The following is a 19,203-nucleotide window of genomic DNA, read 5'->3' as shown; positions in this document are numbered from 1 at the left end:
TGTTTATCTACTATATATATAGATAGATATAGATATATATAGATATATATATATAAGCATTCACTGCCTGACTCTCCGAGGAAAAAAATCTATGAACACTTACAAGAAAATGATAGACTGAGGAATAAAAGGTGTGCCAAAAACTCTCAAGGTATGGAGAGCAACTCGTTATTGATTCAGTAATTATTGAACAAACCTAACATCTACCCTAGTTTTATTGATAATCATCAAGTTTTTGACTCAGTTCAGCCTTCATAGTTTGTTCATGTATTGTAAATATATAAAATGGACCCTACTGTAGTGAAAACACTAGAGTATTTCATGTCCTCATGGAAAACTGTTCTTTAAAACATGCCAGCAAAATAATAATGTCAAGAACAATTGACATAAAATGTGCCATTTTTCACAGAAGCAGTTTAAACCCATTATGGTTTCATAAGGGGTCCTTATCCTTTTCTGTGTTCTGGACTCTTTTGGCAGTCTGGTGAAGCCTTTGGACCCTTTCTTAGAATAATGCTTTTAAATGCATAAAAATTATGTAGGATTAATGAGATCAATTATATTTAAAAAAGCAACCCAATATTTTTTAAAACAAGTTCACTGACTTCTAAGGTTAAGAACCCCTGGTCTGGCCTTAAATATATGATCATGTCTTCTAAACAGAATTAAGTATGAATTCCAGATTAAAGAGTGAGTCAAACCACAGCATCATGTTAGTCATTCGATGTACATGGTAACATCAAGCTATCTGATTTTGTTTAAAAAAAAGCACATCAAAGTGCTCTTTCATCTCATGGAATCTTTTTCCAAGGATAGTAAAACGTCACTTGTACTGGGTAAGTGTAAAATGTCTTGTGTATCCCAAGAAAAGATAGAGACTGATGGCTTTGAGCATGAATCTAGAGGTCCAATTAAGATAGTAGATAAAGACAGTACCAAAAACTACATTTGTCCCCTCCAGGCAAAACACATCACTCAAAAAGACATAAAAGAGAAGACTGTGGCTGAATATGTTAAGAAACTTATTGGCATCCTGAAATCAGATCTAAATGGGAAGAATATATTTAAAGTTGTTAACATCTACCCAATAACCATCTCAGTGTAGCTATTTGGAACTGTTAAGTGAACCACAATAGATTTGGAAAGTATCCTTACTAAGACAATATTAATACACAGGACCTATCATCCTAAAGCATCTCTAGAATATATAGGAAAAATTAATACTTCATCATCGAAAAAGGAGAAAGAAGATTGGAGCACATTTTTTAAAAAGACTATCAAGCCTAAAGAAATGCTTCTGGAACAAGTAGGCATCACTTCACCAATAAGGAATAAAGGTTGATAACAAGTACATATCACTAGGTTTGTCAAATAAAACTGAAAGTGATTCTATTCCAAATAGAGCCAAGATCCAAGAATAGAATCAAAAGGCCCTTAGCCACTGGCAACATCCATATAAACTCAGCCAACAGTATGTTGACAAAAAAGTGCCAAAGAAATGGTTGAATCATGAAGATTTGTTTATGGAAATGAAGGGGTTTATTGATGGCCATTCATGACCAGGTAATTGCCACCAGAAATTACAGAAGCATTAGCCTTAAGAAATCTGGACCTGGTGATCAATTATGGAAAGAAATGGTAGAAACAACGTAACACATCATGCTAAAAATTTAGCACCAACCCTATATGTAACAACGGGGTAGCTAAGTGGTGCAGTGGATAGAGTTCAGGGCCTGGAATCTGGAAGACTCATCTTCCTGAGTTCAAATTCAGCCTCAGATACTTACTAGCTGTGTTACCCTGGGCAAGTCACTTAACCTTGTTTGCCTCAGTTCTGCACCTGTCAAATGAGCTAGAGAAGGAAATGGCAAACCACTCCAGTACCTTTGCCAAGAAAACCCCAAAAAGGGTCACAAAGAGTTGGACACAACTGAAACAACTGAACTACAAATATATAACAAGATACGACCTGGTAGCTAGAATTATGCATCAGAGGCTTCCTGTCTTTCAAAGACTGATGGAGAACAAATCTCCATAATACAAACACAGACTTCAAAATATCCTAGAAAATTTAACTCATAAATTGGATTGGAACTGGAGGATTATCACATATCAAACTGTTGTTCACAGTAATACTGATCCCATAAAAACTTACGAATAATGTTTTTGAGAGAAGACACCATACCAAATACTCCTAATTTTCCAACTACATGGAAAGAAAGTTTTTACAATATAGAAACCTGACAGAGGAGATCAAAATCATGTGGGAACACTATAATATACATACATATGTATATTAATATCATTTCTGTTATCCAGTCTGCTACTGGGGTTGTACTGAGGATGTCCACAGTGAGCCTACTGAATATTTACATCTTAACTGTTTTTTGTTATTTTAATAAAACTATTATTTCATTCACCTATGCAATAATCTATAGAACATCAAATATAAAAGAATAATAGCAGAATAACAACTTGTCCCAGGGCTATTGCTACCTGAACCCCATTAAAAACAGAATGAGATAACATGAACTGACATTTATATAGCACTTCAAGATTTACAAAGTGCACTATACACCTTATCTCCTTTGATCCTCAGAGCAACCTTTTGAGGTTAGTGCTGTTATTATCCCCATTCAAAGAAGTTAAGTGGTTTGCCCAGAATCACACAACTAATAAGTGTCTGAATCAGGATTTGAACCTAGGTCTTCCTGACTCCTAGTTCAGCATTCCCTCCATGACATTTGAAGCTGTTATCCTTTCCCTAAATGGCTAGAGGCAGTGGGGAGCAAGAGGGGTAAGCCAGGAGATGAGGAAATTGACAATCAAAAAATTCACAATCTTGGAGTTTCCTCCTTCCCAGTGGGGGAAAAATGAGTAGCAGCCAGGGGCATTTGGAATCCATATAAGTTTCAACCCCATAGTGGAAAAAGAAAGTGAGCAAAGCCCAAATTCTGGGTTTCCTAAGATCTTTCCAGGCATCAATCTTCACTCCATGTGCTTCTACTGCTTGGAATTATCTTTCTTCTCCCATGGCTTTTGGCTGGGATCAGAGATCTATAGCTAGGGCCAGCCTTATGTTCAGGCAAAATTAGCAGCCCCTGATTTAAATGTAAGTAGACAGGGCAAGCTCATAAACAACCTCTCTCCCACCGATGATTCATTTTTCACATCAGTTTGTTCCCACTTCCCAGTCAGAGAGCCTTTAGGGTTGGTCTAACAGCATTCTCATCTAAAATGTAAAATGTAGAACCACCCTGGCTAGGCTACGTTTGGTCATTTATACGTTAGTGTAAATTAAGTTAAAAGATTGATTACCTTCTAAAATTTAGCTGAAATGCATACTTAGGGGATTTGGGGGAGGGGGAGAGGTGTGAAAGAGAGAGAATTTTGAAATGTAATTGTTCTTATTCCCTGAATTTCAATGAGCAATCAATCAATCAACAAGCATTTGTTAAATACTTTCTATGTACTCAGTACTGTGTATACACCCCCAAAATGAATCAGTGCCTGCCCTCAAGGAGTTTACATTCTATTGGGGTGGGAGGATTCTCAGAAGGTATGAATCAGAGTCACAGTTTTTTCTACTCCTGCAACTTGAACTTATTAAAAGTCAATACCCAGTGGTACAGCATGTGCCCCGACTCTCAGGCAATTCAGAAGCATAGCCATGCAAAACTTCCTAAGAAAACACTCAGAGGACAAGAAAATAGTATTACTAGGCCCAACAGAAGCAAAACAAAATAAAAAAATATGAGAGCATCCAACCTTCAAAGCTCTGCTATTCCAGTATGATGAAGCACTATTTGTCTCCTTCCTTCTCTTTCCATATACTACATGGATCTGCAAGCACAGGTATGAGAACTCATTTCCAACCTCCCTCAGTGTTCTCCCTTCTTATATGTGCTGACTCTAGGCAGGCCTGGAATGAGAGAAGATCCCAATAACCCCAAGATACTCCTTGGGGCTATTAGCCTCAGCTTTTGCCTTCCCAACCCAAAGACCTTCCGCTGTACTGATAATGGAGCACTGTGGGAGGAAGATGGATGCCTTTGGATGTAAGAAGAATCTCTTTGTTGGATCTTCATCTATATCATGCCAACTAACTAGAAGTATTCCCCAAGATGGTCTTGGACCTTGTACTCTTTTCCCTTTATACCAACTCATTTGATGATTTCATCAGCTCCCATGGATTCAATTACTATCTCTATGCTAATGATTCCTAGATCTATATTTTCAGCCCTAGTCTCTCTCCTGAGTTCCAGTCTTAGATCACCAACTACTATTTAACATCTCAAAATGGTTATCTCAGAAGCATCTCAAACTCAACATATCTAAAACAGAAGTCATTATCTTTTCCCCCAAGTCCTCCCCTCTCCCAACATTATAACTATCAATGGCATCACCAACTTCTTAGTCACCCAGGTGTACAATCTCAGTGTCATCCTCAACTCCTCACTCACACTCACCCCAGATAGCTAATCTGCTGCCAAACCTTGTAATTTCTCTCTCTTCTCTTCTTCATTCCATTCACGCAGCTGCCTCATCACCTCACTCCTGAACTCTTGCAGCAGCCTGCTAATTCTTCTCCCTGCCTCAAGTCTCCCTTCATTCCAATCCATCCTCCACTCAGCTGTCAAAATGATTTTCCTAAAGCACAGATCTGACTGTGTGACCCACTTATTCAATAAACTCATGTGGCTCACAATTATCAAATATAAAATCCAGTTTGGCATTTTAAGCACTTTGCAACCTGGTGCCTTCCTTCCTTTCTGGTCTTCTTACACTTTACTCCCCTCCACATACTGTGCATGCTTCCCATCCAGGTATACTGGTCTAATGGCTGTTCCCTGAATACAACATCCCATCTCCCAACTTCATACCTTTGCACCAGCTATTCTCTATGCTGGAATGTTATCCCTCCTAATCTCTATCTCTCAACTTTCCTGACTTCCTTCAAGACTCATCTCAAATGCCTGCTTCTGCTGGAGGCCTTTCCTGGTGCTTTCTCCCTTGCCTCTGAGATGTGCATCTGAGTTCCTCGAGGGCAGGAACACTGCATTATCCTTTATTTTTATACCCAGCACTTAGCATAATGCCTGGCACACAGTAGGCACTTAATAAATTATTGTTGACTCACTTGCTCCCTCCCTCTCCATCACATTACCTACATTCTGCTATTATAATTTCATTTCTTTCTATTGAAGCTTTGATTGTTGTTAAAAATGAAAATATCCCTGGAACGTGGATTCTTTTTTGTCTATTCTTTATTTTATTTATTTTTTAACATTCATTTTTTTTATTTTGAGTTCCAAATTCTCTCCTCTTTTCCTGGCCCTACACCACCCATTAAGAAGACAAGCAATATAATACCTGTTATACACATGAAGTCATGCAAAACATATTCTCATATTAGCTATGTGGCAAAAAAAAAGCAAGAAAAATAAGGAAAGTAAAGAAAAATATATACTTCAATCTGCTCTCAGAGTCCATCAGTTCTCTTTCTGGAGGTGGACAGAATTTTTCATCATGAGTCATTTGAATTGTCATGGATCATTGTAGCTAAGCCTTTCACAGTTATTTATTGTTACAATATTGCTCTTACTATGTACAATATTCTTCTGCTTCTGCTCACTTCACTTTGCCTCAGTTCATATACATCTTCACAGGTTTTTTCTGAAACTATCCCCTTCATCATTTCTTAGAACACAATAGTATTCTATTACATTCACGTACCATAACTTGTTCAGCCACTCCTCAATTGATGGACATTCCTTCAATTTCCAGTTCTGTTACCACAAAAAGAACTGCTATAAATACTTTTGCACATATATCCTTCCCCTTTTTCTTTGATCCTTTTGGGATATAGATCTAATAGTGGAGTATGCAGTTTTATAGACCATTGGGCATAGTAAAACATGGGTTTGTGACCTTTTTTCTGTCAGGGCCACTTTTGGCAGCCTAATGAAACCTATTTAGCCCATTTCTCAGAACAATGTTTTTAAGTGCATAAACTAAAATCCATGGGATTACAAAGGAAATCAATTCTAGTGAAAATAAAATGTAATTTTTTTTCCATCCAAGTTAATGGGCTCTTTAAAATTTATCCATGGACCCATTCCATAAACCCCCAAGTTAAGAACCTCTGCAGTACAGGAGCAGATGGATGACTGGATGATTCATTAAGCACTTACTTTGTACCAGGCACTGTGCTAAGTGCTGGGGATACAATATGAGTGAGTCCCTGCCCTCAAAGAACTACTTCTAATGAGGAAAGACAAGACATAAAGGGACGTTAGAAGGGAGGGTAGCACAATAGTGGAGAAGGCAAAGAGGGAGCTCAGAGCCTGGTTCTGGTCAAGATAAGAAAAACACACCTATCAGACCCCAGTATCCTGGGCTGAGTCCAGGGTTCCAGCTAAGGGCTTGGGGAGGGAAGGGGAAGACAGAGATGGTGGCCAGAGTAGAAGCAGCATGGTATGGAGATGGCTGGGTGCACCTTACACTACTATAAGCTCATACCATAATAGCATGAATTAATGTGTCAGCTCATCATCTCCAGAGGATAAGAGCAGTAACCAGCAGAATGAAACAGCAGATAGGGAGGCTTTGATAGGGAGGAAGAGAGACAAAAAGCACTACCTTTGGTGAGGCCGTAAACACCACAGTATCTGGGGACTTGGGCAATTTTAGGGAGCACCATGAGAGCCCAGGCTGAATGGAAGGGACGGAGAGCCTCTCTGAAAGAAGCCAAGGACGGACTCTGAAGGGGCACTCCACAGACTTTACATCTGTCCTGAGCACTGGCCCTGATCCCAGACAAACAATTCCTTATGTTCCCCTTAGAGCTAAGACCCCCTAACCCAATAGCCCTCCCAGAGGCCAAAAAGCTGTTAAACAAAATACTTGCCCTCTGCCAGGCTGCTGAGGGGCCAAGCCCTCCCACGACATCTAGTCTATTTACTGAACCAAGCCCATAAAATTAACAGTCCCTAGCCAGGGAGTTCAGTAGCAGAAGCTTTGAATGTCTGGGTGCAGAACCAAACCTGGGCAAAATTGTAAAGTTGGCAAAGTTTGTCTACAGGGCCACCACCAGTAGCCTTTTCCCCATCCATAGTGCATTTTCTATCCCCCAAAAGCTTTCCATGGTGCTCTCTCTCTCTCTCTCTCTCTCTCTCTCTCTCTCTCTCTCTCTCTCTCTCTCTCTCTCTCTCTCTCTCTCTCTCTCTCTTTCTCTTTCTCTCTCTCTTCTCTTCTCTCTCTCTTCTATCTCTTCTCTCCCTCTCTCCCTCTCCCCTCACCTCCCCTCTCTCTCCCTCCCTTCCTCTCTCTCTTCCCCCCCTCCTTCATATTCTCCCTCCCTGGCATCAGTCACGAGCACTTTGATGGGGTGATTGTTTGACACTATAGTCCCTCTCCTCGGGGTATTATCTTGAGAACTTGATTTCTGATTAAAGAATGACAGTTTATATAATATTTTATGGGACTCAGTGAAGGCATTTGGCAGAAGAGGGAGGTGGAATTGATAGGCAATAATGTAATGTGATATAATATAATGTAATACATTATCAAATGTGAGCTCTTATTATAATGGACTAGACAATAGGTCATCCTTTGAGTAGGGCTCAGAAGGGTAGAACACAAGTTTCATAAGGATTGAGAAAAAGTAGTTGTTGTGTCACTCCCCCTGCCAAACTAGAATGAAAGAATCAAACAATTTGATCCTCTTCTTCCAAAAGCTCAGAAAACTTCAGAGTTTTAAGAGGGGGGAGCAGGGAGAGAGAGAACAGTCACCAGAACCAAGAGAAATAGATATGAATTTGTTCTTTGGAAGAAAGTATCAGAGCAGTTAGGTGACACAGTGGATAGAGCACCAACCTTGGAGTCAGGAAGATCTGAGTTCTAATCCAGTCTCAGATGCTTACTAGCTGTGTGACTCTGAGCAAGTCACTTAACTCCAATTGCCTCCAAAAGAAAGAAAAAAGTGTCGTTCTCCCATCATCTTAAGCCTGTATTAAGCACTTTTCTATAAGTAACATTATGTTGAATACTGTACAAAGCAAGTAACTCAGATCCAGGCCCTGCCCCCCAACTACTTCTAGTCTAAGACCATGATTCCTAGCCATTCTCAGTGCTTTGAGAAAGGAGAGTTGATTTTTGTTTTGTTTTGTTTGGAGGGAGGGCTGGATCTAGGATTTTATTGTTATAGGGAACTCCCAGTGAGAAAACTCCCTCTATTACTACAGATCAGCACCTGCTGAACAATTTATTATTTTAGAGAGTCTCCTGGGGACACCGAGAAGATAGGCAGTATTTGTCAGTGATGGGCATTAAACCTAGGTCTTTCTGACTCTTAGACTTCAGATTCAGAATCCTGTGTAGAGCTAACAGGAGGCTAGATATCATTCAAGCATAGGTCTGGGCCCTATACATAGCCAAACTAGGCAGCCACATACAGAGGAACAATTTGAGGACATCAGAATATATCTGCACAAATATATCTCCCCATCTGGGCTGTTACAAGGTCTGAACTCTGTGTGAGCGTATATGTGATGATGTGATGGTGGTGATGATGATGATGATGATGATGATGACGATGATAGTAATGGTGGTGGGGATGATGGTGATGATGATGATGATGATGGTGTTGGTGGTGGTGATGATGATGATGATGATGATGATGTTGGTGATGGTGATGGTGGTGGTAATGTTGATGGTGATGGTGATGGTGATGGTAGTGGTGAAAGTGATGGTAATGGTGATGGTGATGGTGATGGTGATGGTGATGGTGATGGTGATGGTGATGGTGATGGTGATGGTGATGGTGATGGTGATGGTGATGATGATGATTTAAATGCAACATTGATGGGGTCATTGGTAGCATGAGGGAACAGAAAAAGAGAGATTTATTGGACAGATGAGGAGAGGGAGAGTAGGTCACAGTGTAGCTCCCTGAGCAACCAAGGAGATCAAAGAACAGAAAGGGAGCAAAAGATATCACTTGAGGTTGAAAAGAAGTTGATGGGTATACCAGGGACAAACCTGGCCAATTCTTTCTAGGACTCTCTCTCTCTACAAGAAAGTCCTAATAATCTTACTGATACTAATACTACTCTGGTCCTAGGATATCTTCTATTCTGATATTCCCCTTTTTCCCTTGATCTCCTTCATTAGGAAGAGTCACCCTGTCCAACGTGTCTGAAAGGAAGGATAACATGCGCCTGGGCTTGAGCCTCACCACCAACCCCAAGGATAACAGTTTTGTGGTAAGAAACAGCCCTGTCCTTTCTTGTCCCCATCCCCAAGTTCCTTTCACTACCACCACATCCAGTATCCCTCCTCCACCCTAAACCCATGGATTCCATATTGATTTTTTTTCTCTGATTTTTTTTATTTTTTTCCTTAATAGTATTTTTCCAATTACAAGTAAGGATAGTTTTCAACATTTACTTCTATAAGATTTTTTCATACTGATTTAGAAAGAAGTCATGGGTAAAAGAATAACTCATCTGAAAGAACTCCAGAGAATTTTTCCAAGGGCCAGGTGGGAAGAGCAGCAGATTCTCCTTTCTCTTTTTCCCAAGAGTAAGAGAAAGAGTTCTGGCTGCCCTCATCTCTCCTGAAAAGTATGTGGAGAAAGATGTCTTAGTCCCCAACCTCAAGGAGCTCTGACTAAAGAGACATAGTTCCCACCCCTAGGGAGCTCCTGCTATGAAGAGGAAGACAGCCCCTGCCTTGGGAAGTTCCTAGTTAAACAGGGGACAAAAGACATATCCAAATCTGAAGACATTTTCAAAGAATCATAGAAAGGAGTGAAAATTAATATACTGGAAATCATGTTCATAAGAACTCATGGGGAACGGGTGATGTAGGTCATGCCACCATCTAGCCTGGGATGGGGAGTTGACTGCATCCTGGTGATTAAGGTGATTAACCAGAAGGCTGTGCTGGATGGGTCCAAGCCAAAGGGGTTCACTGATATCAATAAATCTACAGAATTAGGCAGGAGTTGTGAATTTTCCTCCCCTCCTAGTCAAAGCCAGGAGGCATCTAGTCAATAATGAGCCATTCAAGTATCACTAAAGAGGGGTGAACACAAGGCATCTGTGAATGACAGTTTGTCACAGGAGTCTGAGCTAAACCATGCTAACCACACTCCTTTCTCACTTGGATGCCTAGGGAATTCCCTGTGAGTCCAGGGAATCTAAGCTAAATAGGATTCTTGGGGGAAGATACTTAGAGGAGATGAATCTTCAGTATTTTGAAGATGAGGAGAAACTTGGATATTGACACTTAGCACAGCGCCTGATACATAGTAGGCCCTTAATAAGTGCTAATTAAGAAAGAAGAAAAGTTGAGTGGGCTCCTGGGACAAAGTAGGGACAGAGACAACAAGGGAAAGAGTTAAACCCCTGTGTAACCCCCAAGGTTTCCAGCCTTGCACATGTAATAGCCAGCATTTATATGATGTTTTAAAGCTTGCAAAGCACTTTACTAATATTATCTCATTTGAGCCTCACAACAACCTGTAAGATAGATGCTATATTATCCGCATTTTACTGTTGAGGAAATTGAAGCTGAAAGACGTTTAGAACTTGTCCAGAGTCCCAAAGCTAGTGAATGACTGAGGTTTAGGTCTTCCTAACTCCAAATCCCGTGCTCAGGAAATAGATGGACATTGACTGAATGTTAAATTGAAATAATAACGCTGCTGCTTGTCCCCTGACACTGGTCTGGAAGGGAACTCCGTAGAATTATGGATTATTATCTTGGGCACAAGATGGGCTTCTGGGCTGCACTCTGGGAGCCGTTTCCAGGGAGCCAGCTGATGGGGAGAAGACTGGGGAGCATCTTTGTCCCATAGGCTTCCCAGTGAAAGGCTTATAAACATCACCTGGTCTTAGGCAGATGATCTTAGTTCCCCTAGGGCTTTCTACACAATAGTGGGATGTAACAGAGAGTGTTATCTGAGGGTTCCAGACACACAGAACTATACCACACAGTAACTCAGGGCAACAGCCAAAGAAGGAAATTTGTGACGGAAAGAAGCAACTTTCCCAGCGGGTACTAAAAAATACCTATGGCTCACTCTAAAACAAAGTGAACGGGACTCCCCCAGCCTTCCTTCTTCACGCATTCCCCTTGGGGTGCTTGGTGCCCTTTTATACTTCTTAAAAGAAATGTCTGGCACATAGTGGGTGCTTAATAAAATTTTGTTCCCTCTCCCTTCCCGTTTTTTTGAAGCATCTTCAAGGCTGCATTTGATGTATATTTTAACTTGATTTTCGTTGTATTCAAATGTTGAGGGAAGGGATAGGGATTTGGTATTTTATTTATCCTACACTGAACACCCTAGTGATGACCCCTAGATCTAAAGCCTCTAGGCTTAGCCCTAATAGCATGGCTGGCCTCCTACCTGTTGGGCTGGTCTGGACCAGTGTTAACTGTTTGAGTTTCCTATTAGTCCACGTGTGGCTTGAACAGGGCCTGAGTTTATGAGGAGTTTCACTGAGGATTAAGCATCCAAGTCAGGCTTTCTTTCCCAAAGGAGCTTCTCTGCAGCCCTGAAAGGGGGAAGGTTCCAGACAACCACTGAGATGACCCCCACAGAACCATGGTGGCTGAAAGAGACCATTGAAACATCGGGTCCATAGAGATGGAAGCTGCCAGAAAGGCACTTAGATAAAACCAGGGAGATCTCCCTGCCTTTTTTCAATATTTTGATGACTGTGTTTCATTACAATTGGTTTCCTTTGTAATCCTGTATATTTTATTTTTATGCATTTAAAAACATTATTCTGAGAATGGGCCCATAGATTTCCAGAAAGTTACATTCACAGTTAAAACAGGAAATAGAATCTTTGAGGAAAAACTAAAGACTTGTATATCCCGGAGAAAAAAAGGCTGAGTAAGGACATAATTATTGCTTTCAGAGGTCTCTGACCCATCCCATTCATTTCAGCTCCACAAACATGTATTCAGCTGTTAAACACCTTACTAGGAGCAAATTAGGATGGTGAGGGAGTAACTAAGTATAGTGGATAGAGGGCTGACTTTGAAGTTAGGAGTTCAAATCCTCCCCTGTCCCACACTAGCTATATGACCAAGTCATTTAAGTTATTTAACATACGATCTCAGGGCAGGTGGGTGGCGCAGTGAATAGAGCACCGGCAGTGAAGTCAAGAGGACCTGAATTCAAATCCAGGCTCAGACCAAACACTTGACACGTACTAGCTGTGTGACCCTGGGCAAGTCACTTAACCCCAATTGCCTAAAAATAAAAAAATTTAACATATGGTGTCCCCCATGAGTATGTTAGCTTGTTGAGAGTAGGGACTCTTACTTTTCTATCTGTATCCCTAGCACTTAGCCCAGTGCTTAGGATAGTAAGCATTTAATAAATGTTTTACTTATTCATTGATTTAACCTCTCAATGCCCTAGGTCCAAGAATGCAAGTTACAGAAAGTTGTCTATCTGCATTAGTGAAGGGCATTTCCACACCCAGATGGAATCACAGACCCTACCAAAACAAAGCATGCAAAGCACTGTAATAGGCAGTGGGGAAACAAAAAAAAAAAAAAACAGATCAAAATTATTGGCATCTGCCTTCAAGTAGTTTACCATCTACTAAATGAGAAAATGACCTATAAGGTATACAGATAAGCATGATACAAGATAAGAGTATTGTGGGTTCAAAGGAAAGATTCAAGTATAGTGTTGGAGGAAAATTTGGAGAGGATGAGCTCATTTCCAGCAAGGGGAATCATGGAAGGCTTCACGGAAGAGGCAGAGCACTGCAATGAACCTTGAAGGAAGAACAGGATTTTGAGGAAAAACAGATATAAAGGGAGGGAGGCCATTCCAGAAATGGAGAAAATTTACAGAAGCCAAAGTCTGGGACTAACTATTATTCTACATCCTCCCTCGACCTCAACCTTCAGAGGAGAAATGAGTTTAAGCTATGAAAAGAGAGTTCAAATTAGCCACAAGAAAGACTTTCTTAACCACTGGGGACGTTATAACTAGGAGAGATGAGCATTTGTCTTGGGCAGTGGAGGCAGGGAACTGGACCTGAAAACCTCTGCAGGATGACCTTCCAGCTCTAGAATTTAAGAACCTTTCCTTAAGTTCAGAAGGGTAACTAGTGTGGGGAGGTAAGGGCTTTTCCCCACAGTGCCAGCATGGAATAGAGTATGCTTTCCTCCCCATAGCAGCCTTCAGACCACCTGCTCTGCTTCATATAGCATGACCCTACTCTAGCTCAGGCCCACTACCCCTACTCCCCTTCCTTCCCCTCTCCCCACTAAAAAAATTAAGGGGATCAAAAACTCCCAGAACTTCAATCCCCTTACCCCAGGAGCTGCCTTTCTTACTAACTCCTGGGGTATGGAGTCTGGACCAGATGGAAGATGGGATGATTGCTCCTATGGTTAACCTACCCTTTTTATTGTCCCCTCTTCCTCTCCCTCCTTCAGACTGTCTTCTTCGGCCCTATTTATTCCCCCGCCCCCCAACTGCTTCTGCCCCAGAATTCCTTGCTTCAGTTCCATCTATATTACAGCTGCTCCTGTTATCTTTTGTAGGCATGCAGCCCGCTCTGGTCTCACGAGTGTGGGAGTTCATACTATACCACAGGAATGTGCTCTCGGGTCAACTCCAACTTCAGATTCTCCAAGACAGTGGCCCCAGCTCTCCAAAGTAGGTCGCTATATAGCTTATGTCTTGGGCTGGACCTTAGACCTTTCATGGGAAGTTTGCAGCTGTGATTAATTCAGCCATGACTGTGATTGGGGTGTAGAAAGAGTCCTACCTGGAGGGTTCCTTATCCCATTGCTAGCTTGTGGGGAGACCTTGGCCAAATCACTCGATGTCTCTGCCTCAACAATGACAATACTTGCCTCACAAGATGTTTGTGAAGCTCAAGGCAAGAAAGGACTTTTAAGAAGTCCTAGACAAATGTGAGGGACTAGTAGGTAAATGAGACACCCAGTGATCTAATTGAGGAGGATATCGTTCTAAAAAAAGTTCCACAAAGACAAATACCCTTGGCATCTGGGAGCCATCTTCCCACCTGCCTAGAGCTCCCAGGACAACCAAACTTCACTTTCCACCCTTGGGGTCTTTTGTTTTTCTTAAAGGGGGTCTTAGAATATTGAAGCAAGGAGACTTCCCACCAGCCCCTCTTCCCCAGGTATGGGCATGCAGCTCAGATCAATTCAGGAAGAAAAAATAAGGAAAGAATTTGGGCCTCGTCTCCTGCAAGTGCAGACTGCTTGGCTCAGTGCCCTCCCATTTTCTTTCTGTTCAATATCATTGCAGAAGCCTTGCCTGCTGCCATTTTTATGGAGGGTGAAAGGATTAGCACCTTGCCCTACCCACACATACATACACCCTTACTCTCCCTTAATAACAGGACTCAACCAGTAGATGGAATTATTATATTAGGGAGGGGTGGCAGAGGGGAGAGGCCTCAGACAGAGGATCTGGGGCAGTGAGCCAGGAGGAGTAATCGTTACCCTGTAAGAAGCTTGGTCGGTGAAATAACAACACTACTTGGCAGAAAAAAAAGAGGTAATGGGTCTGCTCATACAAGGTGATGAATAATTCTCCCTCTCACCCTCCCCAAGCCCCCAAAGAGGGAAAGATGGTAGCAGGAGATGAAGACACAGGTCCCCCCAAAAGCAAGAGTGACTGTCTTACTGAATTCAAGAAGACCAATGTTTCAATAGCAGAGAAAGATTCCAGAAACATTCTCTGTGATCAGCCCATCAAGACTGTGGTACAAAGGGCATTCACTGTGTTGTTCAAATCTGCTACATATTACCTATATGACTTTGGACAAGTCACTTGACCTCCCTATGGCTCAGTTTCCCAGTCTGTAAAATAAAGGGGTTGGACTAGATGACCAGGGGCTCTTAACCTCTTAACTCCAGGAACTGGTTTTGTTTCTTAATATTTCTATAATGGTATTTCAATGTAATTGGTTTCCTTTATAATTCTATGTATTTTCTATTATACATTTAAAAACATTATTCTGAGGAGGGACTCAGGCTTTATCAGACGGCCAAAGTGGGTCTGTGTCACAAAAAAGATTAAGAACCCCTGCTCTAGGCAGAAAGAGACAATTTCTCAGGCCCCCTAAATACCAGGGGCCCCTAATGCAAAGTCCTGAATCCATAGTGGGGTGTGGGGGCAAGGGAAGGAGGCAAATTCATCAAGCTTGGTCAACCACAGACATGTTAAGATGATCAGACCCTGCTTGCAGCCCAGCCAACATGATATGAATGGCCAAGTCACTTCTCCCCACACGGAAACAGCTTTGAGGAGTTGTCTTACTCTACCAATTCCAAACTACCCTGGTGAACTGGAGTTGGGGTTTTTTTTTTCCTTTAAAATGAAGGGAATCAAAAACTCAGCACTAACCAATAGGACCCAAAATTGTCCCACAGATCTTTACTATAATGAGAGCTGAAGTGGGCATATTTCAAAGTCTCGACAGCACAGACATTATTGACATATTTGCAAGCCAAAAAGTTTCATAAGGCACTACTTTATGATAAATTGCATAATGGTATCCATTTTTCCCTGTTCCTAACAATATGGAAAAAATAAACAGTGGACCAGCCACAAACGTTTGCCCAGGGCCCCATAAGTGGGTTAAGAGAGTCCCTGCCAAACCCTGCTGTCCAATCCCCTCAATGGAACAACCTCCCATTGATATAATCATGATTGGGGGAGAGGAAAGGTGGGGGTGGAGAAGGGTGGTGGGGAAGGTTCAGATCATAGAATATTAAAACTGGATAGAACCATCTCATTATACAGATGAAGAAACTGAGACCCTGAAAAAGTTAAGGGGGTCACTCAAGATCACATAGCTGACTGGCAGTAGAGCTAAGTCAAGTCAAGTCAACAAATGTCTACTATGTACCAAGCACTGTTCTAAGCACTAGGCATTCAAAGAAATGCTTAATGCAGCTAGGTGGTGAAGTAGATAGAGTACCAGGCCTGGAGTCAGGAAGATTCATCTTCCTGAGTTCAAATCTAGCCTCAGACACTTACTAGCTGTGTGACCCCGGGCAAGTCACTTAACCTTGTTTGCCTCAGTTTCCTTTTCTGTAAAATGAGCTGGAAAAAAAAATGACAAACCATTCTAGTATCTTTGCCAAGAAAACCCTATATGGGGTCACAAAGAGTCAAACATGACTGAAAATGACTGAATGATTCAAAGAAAGGCAAAGAAACAGTCCTTGCTCTCAAGCTCACAGGCCAATAGGAAAGACAAGATACAAATAACTGTGTATGAACAAGAAATGAACAGGATAAATAATTCGGAAGATAAATTGGACATAAGCTCAACCTAGACTAGAACTTAGGACTCCTAATTCCCCTTCGGATGCTTTTCCTAGAATGCCATTATTAAGCCAAGGGCTAACTGCAGGCCACAGACTAGAGCCTTTCCCAACCAACCCTGGAAGTCAACCTCCTAAGTTCTAATTCCAGCTCTGCCCACAATTAGTTGTGCGACCTCTTCACTTCTCTGTAAAATGAGGGAGAATGACCTAGCTAGAGGAAGCATCCCAGTTATGATGCTTATCTCTGTGACTTTGACCAAATCACTATGTCACCTCTCTGGGGCCTCAGTTTCTTCATCTGTCAGATGGAGGCTTTTGTAGTCAAAAGATCATGCACAGGATCATTGATCCAGAAGGGACTTCAGAAGAGATGATCTCCAAGGTCCCTTCCAACTTGGATATCCTATGATTCTAGGACCCTATGAACCCTGCAGTCCTTTGTCCATTGCCCTCAATATAGTCAAAACTGATTTGAAATCTGCGTCTGTTTCTGGGTTCCATAACTAAAGACAGATGTGGTAGACAGAGATGAGAGGGATACAAATTCATGGAGTTTAAAAGAAATGAAATTATTTGTCCAGGAAGACAGAAGACTGGGGAGTGACATTGAAATGATCTTAAGCTCTCTGAAAAGTTATTAGAAAGTAACCTGTGAGAACCAATCAATAGAGAGAGAGTGGTTTAGACTATACCAAGAAGGACTTAGGTCAAATGTAAAGAAAAATGTTGTGACAGTGAGTGTGGCTAGGGGCTAGAACAGATGGCCAAGAAAGACTAAGGAATCTCCTTCCCTAGGGGCATTTAAAGAAGGATTTAATATCCTGAGATGTTAAGATTTCTTCCAGCCTGAAGGAAAAGTCTCCTCCAGCCCAAAAATCTGTGACTCATTATACATGCAAATATGGTAAGATACGATTATGTGTCTGTTTTCTTAGGGTGTCAAACATACATGGATATCATTATTGTCTTGGATGGCTCCAACAGCATCTACCCCTGGGTAGAAGTCCAGCACTTTCTCATAAACATCTTGAAGAAGTTTTACATTGGTCCTGGTCAGATCCAGGTGAGTGTCCAAGGGTTATTTCATGTTGTTGAGAGAAGGGCACTTGATTCATAGGCATAAAACTTGGGTTCAAGTCCCAGCACCAACTAGCAGCATGTCCTTGGGCAATTCACAATCTGTGAAACCTGTTTTCCTCATCCTTGAAATGGGGATAATAATACCTTCTACTCTTGATTCATAGGATTATTGTAAGGTGAATTCTTTGTAGACTGACAAACCCTATAGAAAAATCTAAAGTATTCTTTCCAGTTCAGAAATGTCCCCTTTTTTCTGGGCAAGACTCAGGATTGTAATAACTGACTTTTCCCAAATCCACCAACTGATCCAGTTCTGTGCTGGTGGGATAGCCCCATAGACATAAAAAGGGATCACTGAAAAGGAAATGGATCAAGGAAGATCCTAGCCACTTAGGATATTTGAAAAATTTTAGAGTCATCAGCCTCAGTTAGCTCCACAACCCCTCCAATGCAGAGTTCTTTCTCTGATGAGGACACCAGAGGACAGACTGAGGAAATCTCACTGCATTGTCCTCACAGGTTAGGGCCATGCTCCCAAACATTCCTAGTTATCTTTAACTACCCTGTATAGCTCTATTAGGTGGCTAGGTGGCGCAGTAGATAGAGTGCCAGTCCCGGAGTCAGGAAGACTCATCTTCCTGAGTTCAAATCTGGCCTCAGACACTTAATAGCTGTGTGATCCTGGGCAAGTCACTTAATCCTGTTTGCCTCAGTTTCCTCATCTGTAAAATGAGCTGGAGAAGAAAATGACAAACCATTCTAGTATCTTTGCCAAGAAAACCCCAAATGGGATCATGAAGAGTCAGATACAACTGAACAACAATAACATGGCTCTATGACATGAGCCAGGAATCTATCTAAACTTTTTTTTTCAATTAACAAGCATTTTTTTCTTTCTCTCCTCATCTCCCACTTGGAAAAAAAAAGAAAACTCCTATAGCAAACATACATAGTCAAACAAAACAAATTCCCACATTGGTTGTGTACAAAAATGTATCTCTCTTTAATCTATTGCCTCTCTGTCAGGAGATGGGCAGCACTCTTCATCATCAATCAGAATTAGAGTTCTTAAATCTTTCAAAGTCTAAGCCTTTTTTTTAAACTAGTTCTAGTGCCATCTCCTACAAGACTTTCTGGATTCCCCTGATTTACTAGTGCTTCCCCCACCCTTTTCTGTTGTTGTTCTTATTTTTTATAACAAAAAAAATTATTTTTTATTTACTGACCCATGTATGGTATTATTTTGACCCCAGGAAAAGGCAAAGTCTTTCAAGGCAACAGCTATTTGGTTTACGGCGTTGTACTCTCACCCCAAGCCTAGCACAGTGCCTGGCATACAGTAAGTGCCTAATAAATATCTGTTGAAATGAATTAAAGCAGTTGATGTTTCCACCCTGTACAAACTCTTGAGGTTCCAGGATCATAGATCTAAAACTGGAAGAGGCCATCTAATCGAACTCTCCCCAGCCCCTCCCATTTTACAGATAAAGAAACTGAGGCATAGAGAGGTTAAGGGTCACACAGCCAGTAAGAGTTAAAGGTAGGATTTGAACTCAGGTCCTTTGACGATATACAAGGCTCTTTCAGCATCCTGTAATCAGTTTCATTGCATAAAATAAGATTTCATTTTTATTTGTCCTGAACTTCTCTTTTTTAAGTTTTAAGGAATTCCTTGAATTCCAGTATTCTGGGATTTGGTAAACAAGTCTATGTTTGTCTGATCCATACCCATTCTAAGGCCATAGACTTCATTCCTGTCCCTTCTCAACC

The 19,203-nt window shown here is 41.4% G+C and overlaps 1 protein-coding gene across 1 annotated transcript in view; it reads left to right on the top strand.

The window, feature by feature from the left end:
* Nucleotides 1–19,203, top strand: part of ITGA11 (integrin subunit alpha 11) — a 197,392-nt gene that overhangs the window by 103,890 nt on the left and 74,299 nt on the right. Inside the window, exons 4-6 of the mRNA XM_027851835.1 lie at nucleotides 9,175–9,266; nucleotides 13,585–13,699; nucleotides 17,289–17,416. Of these exons, the coding sequence (XP_027707636.1) occupies nucleotides 9,175–9,266; nucleotides 13,585–13,699; nucleotides 17,289–17,416 (335 nt within the window). The remainder of the gene's footprint in view (nucleotides 1–9,174; nucleotides 9,267–13,584; nucleotides 13,700–17,288; nucleotides 17,417–19,203) is intronic.

This window comes from Vombatus ursinus, unplaced genomic scaffold (assembly GCF_900497805.2).
Source record: "Vombatus ursinus unplaced genomic scaffold, bare-nosed wombat genome assembly UNPS02009205.1, whole genome shotgun sequence".
In the NCBI taxonomy this organism is placed as follows: Eukaryota; Metazoa; Chordata; class Mammalia; order Diprotodontia; family Vombatidae; genus Vombatus; species Vombatus ursinus.
This window is presented reverse-complemented; position numbering and strand designations above follow the sequence as displayed.